Source organism: Astyanax mexicanus, chromosome 1, assembly GCF_023375975.1.
Source record: "Astyanax mexicanus isolate ESR-SI-001 chromosome 1, AstMex3_surface, whole genome shotgun sequence".
NCBI lineage: Eukaryota > Metazoa > Chordata > Actinopteri > Characiformes > Acestrorhamphidae > Astyanax > Astyanax mexicanus.
In genome coordinates, this window is record NC_064408.1 from 36,621,245 (window position 1) to 36,638,969 (window position 17,725).

The following is a 17,725-nucleotide window of genomic DNA, read 5'->3' on the forward strand; positions in this document are numbered from 1 at the left end:
TTTTTATGGGCTGTTATATTATTCACAAAAAAATAATAATAATATATATACATATTATTTATGTATATTAGTGTAGTATAATATCACATGCAGTGTACATTAGTATATATAATAGTATTATAGGCTTTTCTACAAAAGAAATATGTGTAATAATCTTCCCCAAATTAAGTTTCTGGAAAAGACTTTAGCAAGAACACACACACACAAAAGTGTGCCGTCACACACACACAAACACACTTCCAGTTCAGTAGGCTAGGGTGCAGGAAACCAGATTATATTCTCATTAAAGCAAACACGCATTAGAAATATCCTGTTTTTTTGCTCTCAGGAAGACGTTACTCAGCTTTGTATGCCAGCGATAGTCATTCTGAAAGTAGCACAGATGGATCACATGAACCATATACACATAAAACTCCAACACAACAATGGGCATCGTTGACTCTGTCAGACCCAGTTGTGCAGTGCATCATGGGTCTGGCGTGTCGAGTCCGTAGAATTTGATGCAATGAAAATTTGAGCCGAGGTGAACTTTATGCAAATAAATCGGTCCTATGCGATGCGTCTGTCCAATCAGAGAGCAGGTGTTTTCCTGATAAGTGTCCTCAGTGCAGTGTATGAAAACATTTTAGTTCTGCTTTCAAACGTTCCAGAGAAGCATGGAACAAAAGCTAATCCTTGCGGTTACAGGCTTCTCTGTCCTTTACAGGGACACTGATCAGCGTGTCCCAGTGTGGAGAAAGGTTGCAGAGATTGCTGGGATCTCTGATGAGTAGGGGTGGGCGATAGGGCTCTAAAATAATATCACGATATTTTATGGTATTTTCGCGATAACGATACTCTTGGCAAAATGACGAAATAGTGAATTAAAACAATTATTTCAAGAATACACTACTGCACCAAATGAATATTAAATTTTCTTATTGCATATGATATGATATGGCACACCATTAACTGAGATTAAAAAAAACAACAACAAGATATTAATCAGTAATATAATTTGTAACAGAAGTCAATGATCCAGAATGTCATGATACTAATAATGAACTCCAAATATCTCCATATATCCAGGATTAAAGTAAAATAAATGATACTGGACAGATATAATCTGTCTCTAGTAGATATATAATGGGAAATGAGAACAGTGTGAATTTTTCTTTTGCTAAAAACAGCAAAAAAAATAGTACCCTGATATGATAATTAGGGGTGAGTGATATGGCACGATATTTCAGGGTATAATATTGTTCACAATATTGAAAATATATTAGATATTTAAAATATAAATATATATAGGTGATATTATCGCGTACGATACGATATGGCACACCCCTACTGGTGAGTTTAGAAAATATTACCTCTGTAACTCCCACATGCGACCAGTTGGAGTGAGGCAGTGCATTCATGTGCATTGACAGCATAAATATATATATATATATAAATGCAGCATCAGGACAGTCCAAGACCTTTGAGGCTTCCGAGTCTCTAACCCTGCCCAAGGTCTCATCCTGCCTTCACATTAGCAGACAAACAGAGCGTCAAGCAATCAGTCATTTTATACAGGAACATGCAATATGCTATTTGACAACAAGCGACAAACGGAGTTGAATTATGAAGCAGTCCCAGGTCCCCAGCTTCTGCTCTTTGAACTTTTGATTCTTGAACTTTCGTTCCGATTCTCAGCAGGAACTGTTGTCTCTTCTTTTCCAGTTTTATATCATACATCTTTACACATATACTGGGGCAAGACAAAAAATTAAGCAAAGACAAAAGTAAAGCACAATTCAACAGTGAGCTGGCTAGATTAAGTCCAATTTATTACAGCTGTGGTTGTCCATGTCACATGACGCGTAGTAGTTAAATTTCCAAGAAGGTGTGCATTGAGCAATGCATCGCCACATATGCGTTCCTGCCCATACATTCTTGCCGTTGCAGTTTAAACTGCAGAGTGATGCAGACCCGCGCTAGATATGCGTAGTCTACGTCATAGGTTCAACGCAGAATTATAAATTGGCCTTTAGCCAGCATGCTAACTGGCCACACTGATAGACACTCACACACAACAAAGTGAGTGGCCTTAAACACACCCGAAACAAAAAAATTGGGGCAACATGAACGATTTGCCTAAAGCCTCCAAATCTCCATCCCTTCTCCAGACTTCAAGTTTCTCCAGTTGAGCCAGTAGTTGGCTCCAGTTGCCTAAGAGCTTTATAATTCCAGTAGGCCAGATTCTTCCAGCTCCATCTAATTGTCTTACTCCAGGCCATGCTTTCTAAGATGCTCCATTACCCTGTTGCTGGCATATTCTAAACTCTGCACCAGGCCCTGCTTTGACCATGACACAAACTGAATCTGACCCATTCTCTATCCTTTAGCCTCCTGTATCACACCAGCACCCTGTTCTGTCTCTCGCTCTCTGCAAGATTCCCTCCAGGGTTTGGGTTGTATTTTCTTCTTGTCTTCAGCTTCATCTCTATGGAGTGGTTCTGTTACAGTAGTGCCCCCCCTTTCTAACAGGGCATAACGTGAACTGCACTTTGCCATAGCAATGTTCTTAGGCTCTGGTTGTTGATGAGGCTCCCAGGCTTCCAGACCTTTGCTTTGGTTTGTGTATTGTGGATCAGCTTCTTTTACACCTGCCTGCTTATTCTTGACCCTTGCATGTTTTATGGATTCTTGAGCTTTGTATTGTTCACTTTCTAAGTCTCTCTCTCTCTCGCCTTATCTTTCTCCCAGTCTGTCTACATCCCTCTTGTCTCTCTTTCTCTATCTGTGTGTGTGAAGTGACTCTGCTCTAATTGAAGAGACAGGCTGAAGAAAGCCTAAATAAATCTCTCTCTTTGACCGTTTAGGACACAAAGGCCGTGTGTGTGAGGGTGGAGGGACTGGCATCTCCAAACTGCATTACAATACCAACTCTGTCCTCTACACACACACACACACACACACAGACCCAATGAGGGGGACACACTTTACCCTGACCCCATCACAGAAGAGCTGATAGGCTACTGGTTAAAGCTCATTTTAACAAGCATAATCAGCGATACCAACGTTATAGTCAAGACCTAATATTAGCAAAGTAAAGGCAAAGTAAATATAGTATAAAGACTAACATGACAAACAAGTAACTATAGATTTATGATAGCTTTGGTCTGTTCTTTATTCCTATTAAGTTAATAGGTAATAGTAAGTTATACAATATCAGAAAACACAACCACATTCTATTAGAGATTACTGAAGAAATCTACACAGTTTAAAGTAATAGTGTCATGATTTAAACAAGGGGTTAGTAACTATGCTATCTGTGTGGGTACAGGTTTTCATCACTTGTTTACTTGATTTATCTTCTTATCCTCAGTTACCTAATTTCCAGCGAAGAGAAGGTTCCCCCATACTTTGGGCACTGGCCAGTGTTTGTCAGGGTATAATTATCACACGTTGCAGCACAACACAATACCGTAAACATCTGGTTTCCTCTTTAAGTAAGCAGGCCACTCTCAGACATATATCTCCCTATTCTAACAGCCAGTAAACAAATAACAAAGGTATTAAAAAAAGAAAAAAATGCTGCAGTCCTTTTGAACTTGGGTGCTGGAATTTCCAAGTTCCAAGTAGAATTTTTGATGGGAATGCCCCCAGAATTCAGAAAGCCACATAACAATGATACACCACATCTGCAGGAGTGCAGATAAACAATAACTAATAAACAACTTTTACATTAGTATAGGTAACATGAAATTAGGCCTTTCTTTACACACTAAAAAAGGACTTGGGTTCACTTTGTCCCACACAATTACACAATATATAAAACATTTAGACTTCATTACCAGAAAAAACAGCTGAAGAATGTAAACAATAGACCTAAAAAGAGATACGCCAACTACTTTAACACTGCTTCCATTACATAACTGAATATTTAAAATTGTTTCATAAACACTATGTATGATATAAAATGGTCGTAAAATGCTCAATACTCAAGTATTTATAGGAGATATTTCTCTAAAGCTCTATTGAACAAGTAAGACACAGGTTTAATATCAATTTACAATATGTTATTCCTGCCATTATTAGAATTACAGTATTAAAATCAGCCAAAATTTCCTTCTTTATTCAGTTCACAAATATATCCAGTTCAGTGTACATTAATATTATTCTTTAAGGGCTATAGTTACTGCTCTTTAAGTTTTTTTTTTCAGCAGTGAGGAACTTTTCTCAGAGCTGTAGATTGATTGCGTAATTCCATTCGTCTGACTGAATAATTGTCGTTTGCTGTTGTTTTTTTTTATTCACTTGGATAAAAACACTCATACAGTGAGGAACAGCAGAAGGAGCTCCTCAAATAAAGTGCTCTCGTTCTCATTTCCTTCCAGGCAGGACAGAGCTAAAGGAGAATTTGACTCCACAAAGCTGGACTTCCAGTGTGTTAGCTTGTTAAGCTAACTGCCTAATGTAAGCTAGCGATCTCTGCCAGTGTGCTTCTTTAGCGCTGCTGTTCTACACAGTTGTGGTGAAATCTGAAATTATTGTGCAATACTCTGCATCCATTTTGCCAACTCCCAGTAGGGTTTGTAATATTGCAGAGGATTAATAAATGACTCAACAAACCAGCAAATCCTGAATGGAACTGTTACACCATCTGTTAAAAGACTAGAGCTGAAAAGGTTTATGATTAAAAATATACCCTGAAGCTTTTGGAATGGCATTTGCAGACCCTAACAGACCTTAAACAAAGACCAAATAATACATTAGAAATATGGGATATATGCAAAAATGTTTGAAGAGAAAAATCCAACTAAAAAAACTTCAATACTTTTTGGCCAATAGTTGAAAGGCCAGTTATAAAAGTATTGTTGACTTGCTTCGCTCCCCAGTAACAGGTCATAGCCCTAAGATACAATGATCACTTTGATCACTTCTCTGAACTCAGAGAAGACCAAGGAGATTATTGTGGACTTCAGGACACTCCTCTGTCCATCAACAGAACTGCTGTGGAGAGGGTGAGCAGCACCAAGCTCCTGGGTGTGCACATCACAGAGGACCTCTCCTGGAGCACCAACTCAGCATCATTGGCCAGGGAGGCTTATCAGTGTCTCTACTTTCTCCACAAGCTAAGAAGAGCTGGAGCCCCCACCCCCATCATGACCACCTTCTACAAAGGGGCCATCGAGAGCATCCTGACCAGCTGTTTCACCGTGTGGTACGGGGCCAGCACAGCATCCTGCCGCAGGACACTCCAGTGCATTGTGAGAGCAGCTCAGAAGATCGTTGGCACCTCTCTCCCCTCCCTTCAGGACTTATACAGCTCCCGCCCCTCACACGGAAAGCCCTCCGTCTGGCAGGAGATCCCTCACACCCACTACACAGCTTCTTCAGCCTGCTGCCATCACGGAGGAGAATGCAGAGTCTCAGGATTCGGACCAGCAGACTGAGGGACAGCTCCATCCACCAGGCTGTGAGGATGCTCAACACTTTCCCTGCTCTACCCTCACACTCATAATCAGCATCCTGACCCCACCCCCTCTAATCAATACATTAGTGGAACTTTTAAAAAACTGATATGCACTCACACACCCCATACCTGCACTACTAATCCCTATAACTGTGTCCTTTAAAGAACTGTATGAGCTTGTTCACTTTTACCAGTCTTAAGTTTTTAAACCTCAATATTTGCACTAATGTTTATACAGGTTCTGTTCATACTGGTAATTTCAGTCCCTCTTTAATCCCCCCGTCATACCTAACTGGTACACTCTTATACTGCACTACTGTCTTGTGTCTCGTGTCTCATGTATGTCTATATCTGTGACCTTGTTTAATGTCTATTTCATTCTTATATTTTTTATAATTTTATTTAGTTATACTTAAGGTCAACTATTACTTTATAATTTTGTCCTGTGACTTTGGAAAGGAGAGTAAGGCAATTTCAGTTGTCTGTATGTCCTGTACATATTCAGTATTGGCAACAAAACTACATGACCTAACTTGACTTGATCACTTCCAAATATTTTCAGTAATTTTTTGTTAGCTATGTCAACATCAGCATGATTGAACTGGTCTCTAACAGTTCTGTTGACAAGCTTATAGTTGTATATGAGCAGTCAGTATGAGCATCTACACACACACACACACACACATACACACACACAGAGCTCAAACACTAGAGAGAGTGTTGATGTAGCTGTAACACCAACAGAATGTGACATCCCTTAAAACCGCAGCAGTTTTACAACTGCTAGGAGAAGGAAAACCTCTGCAGAAATATTAAGGAAATGTTCTGTTAGTCAAAGACTTATTAAAAAAAAGGGGAAATCCACAGATAAAAAAGAGTTATGGGAAAGAGTCATACAGAGTGGTTTGGTGTGAAATAGTTGAGCCAAGAGGAACAGAGTCAGATTTTTTTACTGAGATGGTGAATGGGGGCAGACTTTTAATGCCAGGTTGTTAAGATAAATATACATTTATTTCAAAATTATAGTTAGATCATTTTAAACATGCAAGTAATACATATATACACCCCCCTATAGAATAACTAACTGCTAATAGTATGATTCTGCAAGACTCAATGTATTGCAAGACAATTCTCTACAATCCTTTACAGCATCTGTGAAACTGAAGAGGATGAAATACTCCTACATACGCAAAAAACAACAATTGTGCATTTATTTGTTTCAGTGAAATTTCTCCAGCACCAAGGATGGAGCAGTAGTAGCATTAGCCATTCAGAGGTGAGTATATCGGACTGTAACCTGTGTGTTTACCGTGTTAAAACAAGCTACATGGGAAGAACTGCTAAGTGATAGCACCCTGACTTACCGGATCTCTGAGGCGGCATTTACTTAGGCGCTAAGTGCTGCTAACCACAGGTAGTGCTGATGCTGCTAACTGCATATAGCGCTGCTGCTAACCATGTTAAAATACTGGAAATCTAAGCTTACTGTAAATAAACGGAAGTGTTTTACTCACCCAAATAAATGTTTTTTAGGAGAGAAACCTGTGTAGATTAACATTCGGTGCTCATGTGACTTTGAAAGAAAATGTTTTTTTTTAGAATTACAGTTTTTGTTTACTTAGGCGCCCCTAGCAACCTGACCTGCTGAATTAGAAGGAAACATGACAACACTTCTGTTCCTTACTACTGTCACTTAAAATGCGCTTTATAATCCCGTGCCCCTTATAGTCTGTAAAATACGGTAACTGTTTATAAACAGGTAACACCGGCAAATTTGCTGTGTACAGTAAAGTTTAGTCCGTGTGGTTCTAGGGCTGGAAGGCCATTCAAATTCATTTGATTAATTGATTTGAACTGTTTCAATGAAATTTCTAATGGAATAATCAAGATAGTACATCTTTACATTTAGAAGCTGCCAGAGTAAATCTCAGTATATAGACATTTGCTTCTGTCAGAAATCTGTAAAGAACAGGCAGTTCCTTATGTGGAAGTGATTTACATACTTTACACTCTTCCTTAACTGAAATACAAGGAGGTTGTTTTTCCACTGTATTTAATATAAACTGAAGTTGAAGGGGGCTGCTGACTATTTGTAAAAAAAATCTATATATTAATTTTAATGTACAGGAAACAATAGCTTGCATCACTTTTAATAGTGCTGTTTGTTTACAAAAAAAAGTTGTTATGTAAAAAGAAATAAACATCTAATTAGTAATTGAGAATTGATAAAATTTGGCCTGTGGCTCATAAAACAGTCATGAGTGCAGGTAAAAGTGGTAGCAGTAAACAACAGTGTAATTACAGCCTGTGTGTGTGTGGGTTTGCATTGCACAGGCTGTGCTGAAAGACTGCAGAAGCTCTAACGTGCAGTAGCAGCAACAGGATGAGGAAGTGGCTTTGTCATCTTAAGGTTTCGTATTTCATGGCATGTAAGTAATGCTGATGTGATGGAATGATTACTTAAGAGTAAAAAGTGGAAGGGAAACCCTGGATACCTCAGTTTAGTATCATTATCTGTCTAATAACCACAGGCTTTTCACTGCTTAGAAAAAATTCTGCCGATATTCATACAGAGCAATGGACATATCTATTTTTGTTGCTTGTTTTAAGTGAACAAGACACAGACATAACCCAGATACTGCATTTTAAAGAATTAAAAAAAGAAAACACTTCTAAACTGATCACCCTGACAATGTCAGTAATTTCTGTACATTTGTGCCTGCGCGAGTAGCTATACACTTCTGTATAAACATACTGAAATATGAATCACTCCTCTATCACTGACCACAGTTAAGCACACCACAGCTGCAACTAATTTGCAAGTAGACTAATCTGGCGATTATTTATTCATTTAACTTTTTAATTAGTTGACAATTAAATTAAATGAGTCGATAATTTTTTTATAATCAACCTTGTCGATTACCATATTTTACACACTATGAGGTGCACCGTATTGTAAGGTGCACTCTATTTTCTGGCCTATCTACTTTCATACATAAATTGCACAGGATTAAAAGGCTCCTAAGTAAACAAAAACGAAAAAAAAAAAAACATTTTCTTTCAAACGAGCCAAACAATGTTAATCTACAAAGAAAACCTCCTGAAAACTGTTTAAGTTTGGGTGAGTAAAGCGCTTTAGTTTATTTACAGTAAGCTTAGATTTCCAATATTTTCAACAGCACGGTTAGCAGCAGCACTAGCCACGGATAGCAGCGCTTAGCGCTAGTGAACACCACCTTACAGCACTACACTGAGGAACCCTGAGTGCTCTGGTAAGCCTGTGCGCTATTAGCTAGCAGTTCAAACCCATGTAGTTTGTTTTAGCACAGTAAACGAGCAGACCGATATACAGTCTGATATACTCAACTCTAAACAGGGAAAGAGTTTGGCTGCGGTTAGCAGCAAATGCTAATGCTACTCCAGCCTCAGTGCTGGAGAATCTTCACTGAAACTCCTGTATAACTCTGTATAATACCCTGTAACCTGTATAATACTTCAGCAGAGTGGCTTTACTGCTCCTTACAACCTGACTGGTAAAATTCATACATAAGTCGCTCTGTCGAATTTTGGTAAAATTATTTTTTTTTAATTTTACCAAAATTCGACAGAGCGACTTATGTATGAATTTTACCACAGAAGTTTCAGTGAAGATTCTCCAGCACTGAGGCTGGAGTAGCATTAGCATTTGCTGCTAACCGCAGCCAATCTCTTTGCCTAAAAATTTAAATGTGCCTTATAGTGCTAAAAATAGTGTATGTTGGCTTTGTTGCAGCCCTAAAGCAAACTAACTGGGAAAATAAATATAATATCAAAAGAAGAAACAAGACCTAAATTAAATTAAAAAGAAGGGAAGTCAAACCAAAAAAACAACACAAGCTAAAGGCAAAAGCTAAAAGCCAAATTCTTAGCTACCCTAAAGCTAATGCTAAGCTAGGCAACAAATAACCTAGCTGAAAAATGCTTTATATAAAAAAAAAACAGTCGAGATTAATGGATTAACTGGTCTACAAATACAAGCAGGATCAGTAGGCATGCAAAGCCATGCTAGACAACATGACTAGACTAACATAACCAAGCTGGTTGACCTGCATGATGGGCATTAACAAGTGGGTCAGCCAGCATAACCAGCTAGTTTAAGAGCTGCTTATCCAGCTTCCTCACCAGAACAGAGTTTTTTTTTTCACCTGGTTGACAAGTTTTTCATTAACCTTGACCAGCTTAGACTGACCCCAGAAAAAAGCTGGTCTTGTGTCGGAATTTTTTAGCAGTGTATTTTCAAAATAATGCCCAGACAAGCCTAAATGTAAACAGGGGCTAAAGAGAGAAAATTGGTCAGGGAATAAAGAACTCAAAATACAAGCAGAGCCAGAGCAAATTGGTCATTAAAGTGCTGCCAAGGCTAATATACTGAATGTGTTGGATCTGCACATCAAAACACATTTTTTAACATATTTTTTCACGCTAATCTAAGGAGTACAGTACAAAAGTTCAAGTCTAGCCAAGCTTCAGCTTCAAGTGTGGCATTTCTATACTGGGTGTGAGGCATTCAATCATTAGGCTATTAACCATGTGTTTATTGTTGAAGGAAGATTATTTTGTGATGACGAAAAATGTGATTCCTCTAGCAGCCCATGCACATCACATTGATATAAATTATTTAGCCAAGAGGCTATTGATTAAAAACAAATGTCCATGTAATTATAATATTATGACATCTTACATGTGGCCATAAAAATTAACAGAACTATAGAGAACTGTGCATACAATGTACTGCTGAATACAATACAGGGACAGCTGGCAAATGGCAGGTTTAAGTTCATTTTTACACACTACCCACATAAAAAAAACAATCAGCATTACTTATGACACGTAGTATCAGTTTACTAACCTTTTAAAAACTGACAGTTTTTCAGCTACAAGGTTTGTTTATTTACTAAAAGACAGTCTGATTTTCTTTGTGCAAATTTCGATTTCCATTTCTAGTGTGACTTTCATTTCGAGCTTAAATTTAATGCAGTACGATTTGTGGCACATTGTGGAGTGCTGAGGAGTCTAAACAGTGTTCTAACCACGTAGAATGTCAAACTTTCTTTCTTCTCTCCTCTGTCTATTTCCTGCATCCCTTGTTTTAAATTAAAATTCCTCAGGGTTCATAATTGCGATTTTATGAGCTTTCATAAGATTAACTTTTAGAAGTTTTATTATTTAATTTAACTTTTCATTTGACCCACTGTGAAGCACTTTGTAAACCTTTTTTAAAGTTATTAAAAAGCTGTTTGTTATTATGATCATCATTATGTAGCGGGCTCAGTGGTTTAATACCTGGTGCTAATTGAGATGTTGAAATATTTTTAATTGGGCGCCAGTTATTAAATTAATTTAATTAGATTAATTAATAAATTAATTAATCAAATTAATTAATAACACAAGACATCTCAGGGTGTGGTTTCTACAGGTGACAGAAATTTTCATAACCAAGTTATTCAGAAAAACACACTGAAATGACAGGTTTTGTAAAATAAAAGTATTTATTAAATCACACAGATATGAGTAAATAATTCATTAAAAAGTCATAAATGTAGCCATTAGATATCAAATCATAGTGTAGAATGATAAATGAGAAGTAAAACAACAAACACGTTATAATGCTGATATGAAAGGAATAAAGATTAATAGAACTATTAAGTGAATATTTCTAAATAAGGGTCTAAGGCATTTTGAGTCTACGAAACCAGTTCTTATTTCCAACCAAGCAACTCAAAATGAGTCATCTATACTAAAGAAGACTAAATTAAAGACCCGATCCAAACCATGACCAACAGACACCATCTGCCGAAAGATTAAACCCAGCTCTGCCTTACTCTGAGTTGTTGAAGTGGGCCTTGGTGAGTCCGCCTGGGTTGGTCGTCTGATGCTTCACCCCGAAAAAGGATCACGTGAGCCTGTCTGCAGGGTGGTTTGACTTCCTGTGTCAGCACGGAGCCCCATTAGAACCCACAGGGTAAATCCCCACTCTCAGCTGGCTTGCTGGTGGCCTCCGGACCGCAGGTTTCTGGGTTGGATCTGGCGGATCTCTTTTTCAGCTGTACTTTAGCTAAACTTAGATGGAATAATGCTTGGCTTCGTAGATTGTAAAATAACCTTAGATATTTTAACTAGGATAGCTAATAGTATTATAATTGAAGATTAAATGCACTAGTCTAAGAAAACTAACTTAAGATGACTAAACTAACAGTCTATCCTTTCTCCATCTCTGGGCTCCCTAACCTCTCTCCTGTTTTCCTCAACTCATCTTCTCCCACTGCTTCTCCAACTCCCACTGCTCCGAACTGCACTGAACTAAACTCAACTGGCAACTCTAAACTGGAAAACTGAACTGTGTCTGCCCAGTTTAACTATTAGTCTCTGTGGCCTGTTTGGCCCCTGAGCTATGATTGGCCCTGTGGCCCAAATGTCTGTGTTTTGATTGGTCTAGGAGCAATTTCAAACTTTGGTGGGGATTCACAAAGGGCCATAAACCCCCCCTCGCTCACATGGTCAGCATGCATCAGCTAGTGGTCTATTTTTCTAATAGACCCAACCAAAAGAAAACTCAACTAAACAGTGGATCAAAATACATTTTTCAGCATATCAGTTTGTGATGATAAATTCAGGAAACACAATCTTACAATTGAATCACAATAAATGTAATATATATATATTGCCCACAAACAGTTTTGTAATACTCAAGATAATCTTAGAAATACAATGATGGATGGTACTCTGTCAGAAAGAGATCAAGAGTCATGATATTATTTAAACCCAATTAAATCACTTAAAAGAAAATACATGGTTAAACCACTGATAACCAAATAAAGCTAAATTATCAAATGCTAGTTAAACCTTGTTGATTCAGACTTGAATGTGTAGGAAAATTTAAATCAGGACACATCCAGACACATATACCATATACCAGACACATATACCATTATTTAGTAAACATTCTATAAAACACCTTTTTATATAGTCAATTTATATGTATTTTCAGCAAAATCTTCTTAGTGAGAAATTTCTCCCCCCTCTGCTGTGTTTAGATAAGCGACTGGTCCTTGCCTGTCTGAATTTACGACGGTGGGGGAAGGAGTTCTTTCTGCACCCCACAGAATTTGAGCCTGCAATGTTGAAAATGGAATCCCAAGCTTAGAACATTTCTCTTAATTTCATTAATCTTATTTCTAAGTGATTGCAGAAATAACTAGGCACAAACCCCTAAATTGGTACAACATTTGGTGAATTAACAATTTCCAAGGCATTAATTAAGTTTTGACACTCTCTTAAGTCCGCAGTCCCGTCCTAGTGATGGTGTTGCAAATGTTCCAAATGTTTACATTAACTCCGAGGTTTATGACTTGGAGGAATGTAAACAGAATTTTACCCTAAACTCGCATTTAGGGCTCTCGAGCGAGGCTGAGTGAAGAAATAGTCAGTAAATGTCATTTTGAAATTTAAGGTTGTTTGAAAAAGATTACTCCAAGGTTTTTTTAGAGTGTTCTTCTGGGGTGATTGTAAAGTTAGAACATTCCTTTTAGACCATAAGATGGGGGTAGTGTGTGTGTGTGTCCAAGCCATGAAGAAATCCTCTGGTTAATCCACTACAATTATGACTTATTTTTTTATATACGTATTTATATAAGAGGATAATGCAGAATGGGGACTGACATCTCCTCTAGTTTTAAGCTCCTGTGTTGTTATGATTTCCTCAGAGGAAGCATGTGCTAGCCTTCACTCTCCCATAGTTAGTAGCATGGTGTGACTGAGGAGTCACGCTTATGGGGGGAGTGGAAATTGTGAGGAAAAAATAAATAAATAAATAAAATAAAACAGAAAAATGAAAACAAAAAATACATGCCTGAGATACCCAAACTTGCAATCATGCTATTTTAGCCAGAGCCCACAGCTCCTTCTGTTTAACATGCACCCTCCTTAGTGTGGGTGGAATGTTACTGTACCAAGCATATTATCCATATCATCGTATTTCTTTTTGCAAATTAATTTTTTTTTTAAAAGGAGTGGAGTGATTAAAATGATTTCAGATATTTTATTGTGTAAGAACAGAACGCTCTCCCCTTCCCTTTTCTGCTTTTTCTGCTGGAATTTCACCCTGCTGACTCAAACCGTCTTCTCAACACCGCACGCCCCACAAAGAGGAAGTAATAATAACCACTCTGTGAATGCAAGTGTCACGCTTCTTTAACTATTAGGCAATCACTGGAATCTCTTTAAAAAATAGTTAAATTCTAATATATAGTGAAGACTTTGTAACTTCACTAAAAAAAAAAAATTTGGGCCACCATCGGAACTACTTTACAGGCACAACAGAAACTCTCTTGAATCACAGACATCATCTAAACTACTATAAATAATACAAACTAGAGATGTTCAGATCACTGTTTTTAATAGAGCTTTAGTGGAGAAAATAAACGCTATTGTAGCATATTCCAGCTTGGAAAGAGGAAACGTTGTGTGTGCGTATTTGTGTGTGTATGTGAGATAGACAGAGAGAGATAGACAGAGAGAAAGAGTGAGGCTGAGAGTCTTCAGCACAGATGTGTCGACAGTTTGGAGGAAAATGAAGTGTGGAGGAAAGTAGTGGATGATTCAACGTGTAGTTTGCTGGATTAGCGTCGATAAACAGTGCAACAGCGTGACAGCACGAACAGCCATGAACACTCTCACAACATGAGGGACATTCTCAATGCGCACATGCAGCAGAGTCTATAGTGAACTCGTGGAGAAACAATGCAATTTTCAATACATCAGTGATCTTTTCCACCCAATTCTGACCCTTTGAAAATGATGTGCCCCGATTTGTAATCACATGACCAGGGACATCCCTAACTAATGTACAAAAACTTTCATACAGTATACCTTACTATACTATATATCTCTAATCAAAATGTATCTTTTTTTTTAAGTATTATTACATGAGTATATGATTACTGCATTATTTATTTATTGCTTATGGCCTTCCCTTATAATTTACTTTTACTCCAATGCAGTAAATTCAAATTGAGTGTCACCTGCACACATGCATGTGTTGACAAAGAAACAAAAAGAGTTACAAAATTTTGCACAAATGTGGCTTGAGTTAGGCAGCGTCACACATGTCTCATTCAAGCTCTGATCCAGCTTTATTTAAGTTACATGGTGCAGTAGCAGCCTTCTAGGCCTGGAGTGCCATTCAGCCTATTACAACAAGTCAGTGTAGATGTACACTGATGCTGCATGATGTTCCTGTCAAACAAGCTGTTGGTCAGTGGTGCACCCCAGCCAGAAACCTCAGACGCTGACGGTGTGTATATGTGTGCATGGGCGTTAGTAAGTGTGAGAGAGAAAGAAAGAAAGAGAGAGAAGAAGCATGTGTGTGTTTCATCTGTGCGGTGGAAAACACCCTGTAACACTGATCTCAGATAAACCAAACAAACCTAACAGATGGAGAGAAAATTAAAAAGAGCTGCTCTCAGATCAGCAACAATTAACCCACTCATGCAGCTGGGACATCTGTGTACCACACCTATTTACCCACCTACACCTACCTACATGTTATTCTAGGTCAGTTTTATTTCCTCTGTCTGTCTCTTTTCTATTTTCGAACTCCAACCCACTTCATTCAGGTGAGAACATCTGAACTTCTGCCATCACTAAAGGATGTTTAAGAGCTTATTATTTAATTGTCTGAGCATATTGTGGACATTGCCAGTGCATAAAAAATATTGTTCAATTGCAAAGAGAGCAATTAGTCTTGATTAAGAGGGTGAAGTGAACTACACACTTAATAAAAATAACTGTATTAAGTATAAGATATTTGTAAGTGTGTGCTTTAATATGCTTGTCAAAAAAGCATGTATCATGAAGATTGTCTTTATATATTGTGATACAAAAGTTTTGGCGGTTTTGCCCAACCCCACTTTAACACTACTAAAGGCTAAGGAACACACAGGACCATGTGCAGGAAAAAGGTAAATAAACAAACAGGAGGGCAGAGAAAAAACAGAGACAGACAGGAATGACACAGAACAGTCAATTATGTCAATGTCAATTTAAAGCAGGTCCTGGGTCAGTGGGTAGACTGATAGAGTTTAAATAAAGACTTTGTCACACTGCAACAGCTACGTAGTGACAAATTGACACCACAACATTTTCCATAGCTGCAAATAGTTGTTTATTATTAATTAACAATCAGCTTGAGAGCTGTGACAAATTACTTGGAGCAGTGAGAATGTAGGCCGTTCTCGCGCAGCGTGCAACCCATCAACAATAACCGCCCACCATCTGCCCACTTGCCCTGTATATGCGGGGGGGGGGCCATGTCTTTCATAATCCCACTACAAATCTTATTATTTCATAGGCAAGTGAAAGCAAATGCTTCACTGAGTTGTTTCATATAACTGGTTTGTTATATGGAGTCTTAATGATTTGTTTCATATAACTGATTTGTTTCATATAACTGGTTTGTTTCATAAAACTGGTTTGTTTCATATAACTGGTTTGTTTCATATAACTGATTTGTTTCATATAACTGATTTGTTTCATATAACTGATTTGTTTCATATAACTGATTTGTTTCATATAACTGGTCTGTATATGGATTCTTACTGATTTGTTTCATATAACTGGTTTGTTTCATAAAACTGGTTTGTTTCATATAACTGGTTTGTTTCATATAACTGGTTTGTTTCATATAACTGGTTTGTTTTATGGATTCTTACTGATTTGTTTCACATAACTGGTTTGTTTCATATAACTGATTTGTTTCATATAACTGGTTTGTTTCATATAACTGAATTGTTTCATATAACTGGTCTGTATATGGATTCTTACTCATTTGTTTCATATAACTGGTTTGTTTCATATTACTGATTTGTTATATGAAATCTTAACAAAAAGTATGGGAGTCTATTCGTGTGCTTCAGTTCACAACAGGGCCAGCTTCGGGGGCGTCATTTCTATTCCCACCAGTATTCAAGAAAGCCACGCCCACTGAGCCCGCTGATTGGCTCTTAAACAGCCCGCCTCCCGGGCCGGAATTGGCTTATCTTTCACAATAATGCCTAAGTAGTATTTTGTAGCCAATAAGCTGCGAGGTTTGAGTATGAATCGCCAGCCATTCACTGCTGGACTCGGATTCGCCAGAAAACGGGTGAGAAACGAAATTACGCCTTTTAGCAAAGGGGAGACACATTTTTAAGAGGATTTCTACAAAGAAAAACAGAACTTATTTACCTCCTATGGCGCTTATGACATTGTTCCCGTCCTTAATCACGTCCTTGAGGAACTTGCTCGTCCTATCCAGCTCCCCTTCGTAACATTTGATCCTCTCTCTGAAATCCGGACTGTCCGAGTAGCAGTCGCTGAACTCCAGCGGGGGATGCCCCATCCTGCTCAGTGTGCTGCAGATTAGCTTTTTATCTCCCTTTAAGAAAAACACACACAAAATCTGCCCTCCCCCACTTCAAGTGCTCTTCTACAGATCGATATCCGGATCGATATTGATAGATGACGTGGGAGTGGTAGGAGGAGAATAAAAAGGAGGAGGAGGTTCAATAATTATATGATCGGGTGACGTCACGCCTCACTTTTTATTTTCCCTGCCTCCGATTTTTCTTGTAAAAAAAAAAAAGTCCAGAAAAAGCAGACGTTGATTTAGGTAAAGTTTCCCCACGTTGGCTGAAGCAGCTCTTGCGCCCGAGAACAGAATCCAGCAGCCTCCCCAGTGCACAGCGCTCACAGTAAAAAAAAAAACAACAACAGGCTGAAAGTCCCTCAAACAGTCCCCAAACTCACTGAAGCTCCCCGCACAGCCTGAGAGTAAACACCGCACTGCCTTCACAGAACCTTCGCCCTACTGAGGAGGGAGATCCTGCGCACTTTTCCTCGTTGTAGGAGGACTGGAGGATGGTCGGATGCAGAAAGGAGCAGAAGGCCCTCCTACAGGAGCCGCCTTAAAGAGACAGTGCCCATAACTCAGGCCAGCTGAGATACAGGGCTTTATTGTGGCACACAAAAATGGGCGTGGGAGAGCTCAGAGCAACAGACAGACTAAAACGGCATATTTTCCACCCATTTCCCAACTGTAGGTCATCATCTATCACGTTTGATGCTGAATTAAAGCTACAAGTCTAATACAGTTACAGAAGTAATGAGAAGTAATACAAGCTTGTATACACAAGCTACTATTTCTGGTTTAATATTCAGTGGTACAGGTAATTTAAAAAGACATTCAGAAAACATCTTTCCAAATGT

The 17,725-nt window shown here is 38.3% G+C and overlaps 1 protein-coding gene across 1 annotated transcript in view; it reads right to left on the minus strand.

Moving 5' to 3' along the window:
• ophn1 (oligophrenin 1) overlaps positions 1-17,419 on the minus strand; it is a 141,011-nt gene extending 123,592 nt beyond the window's left edge. Inside the window, exon 1 of the mRNA XM_022685083.2 lies at positions 16,706-17,419. Coding sequence (XP_022540804.2) covers positions 16,706-16,859 — 154 coding nt within the window. The 5' untranslated portion in view covers positions 16,860-17,419. The remainder of the gene's footprint in view (positions 1-16,705) is intronic.
• Between the last annotated feature and the right edge of the window lie 306 nt (positions 17,420-17,725).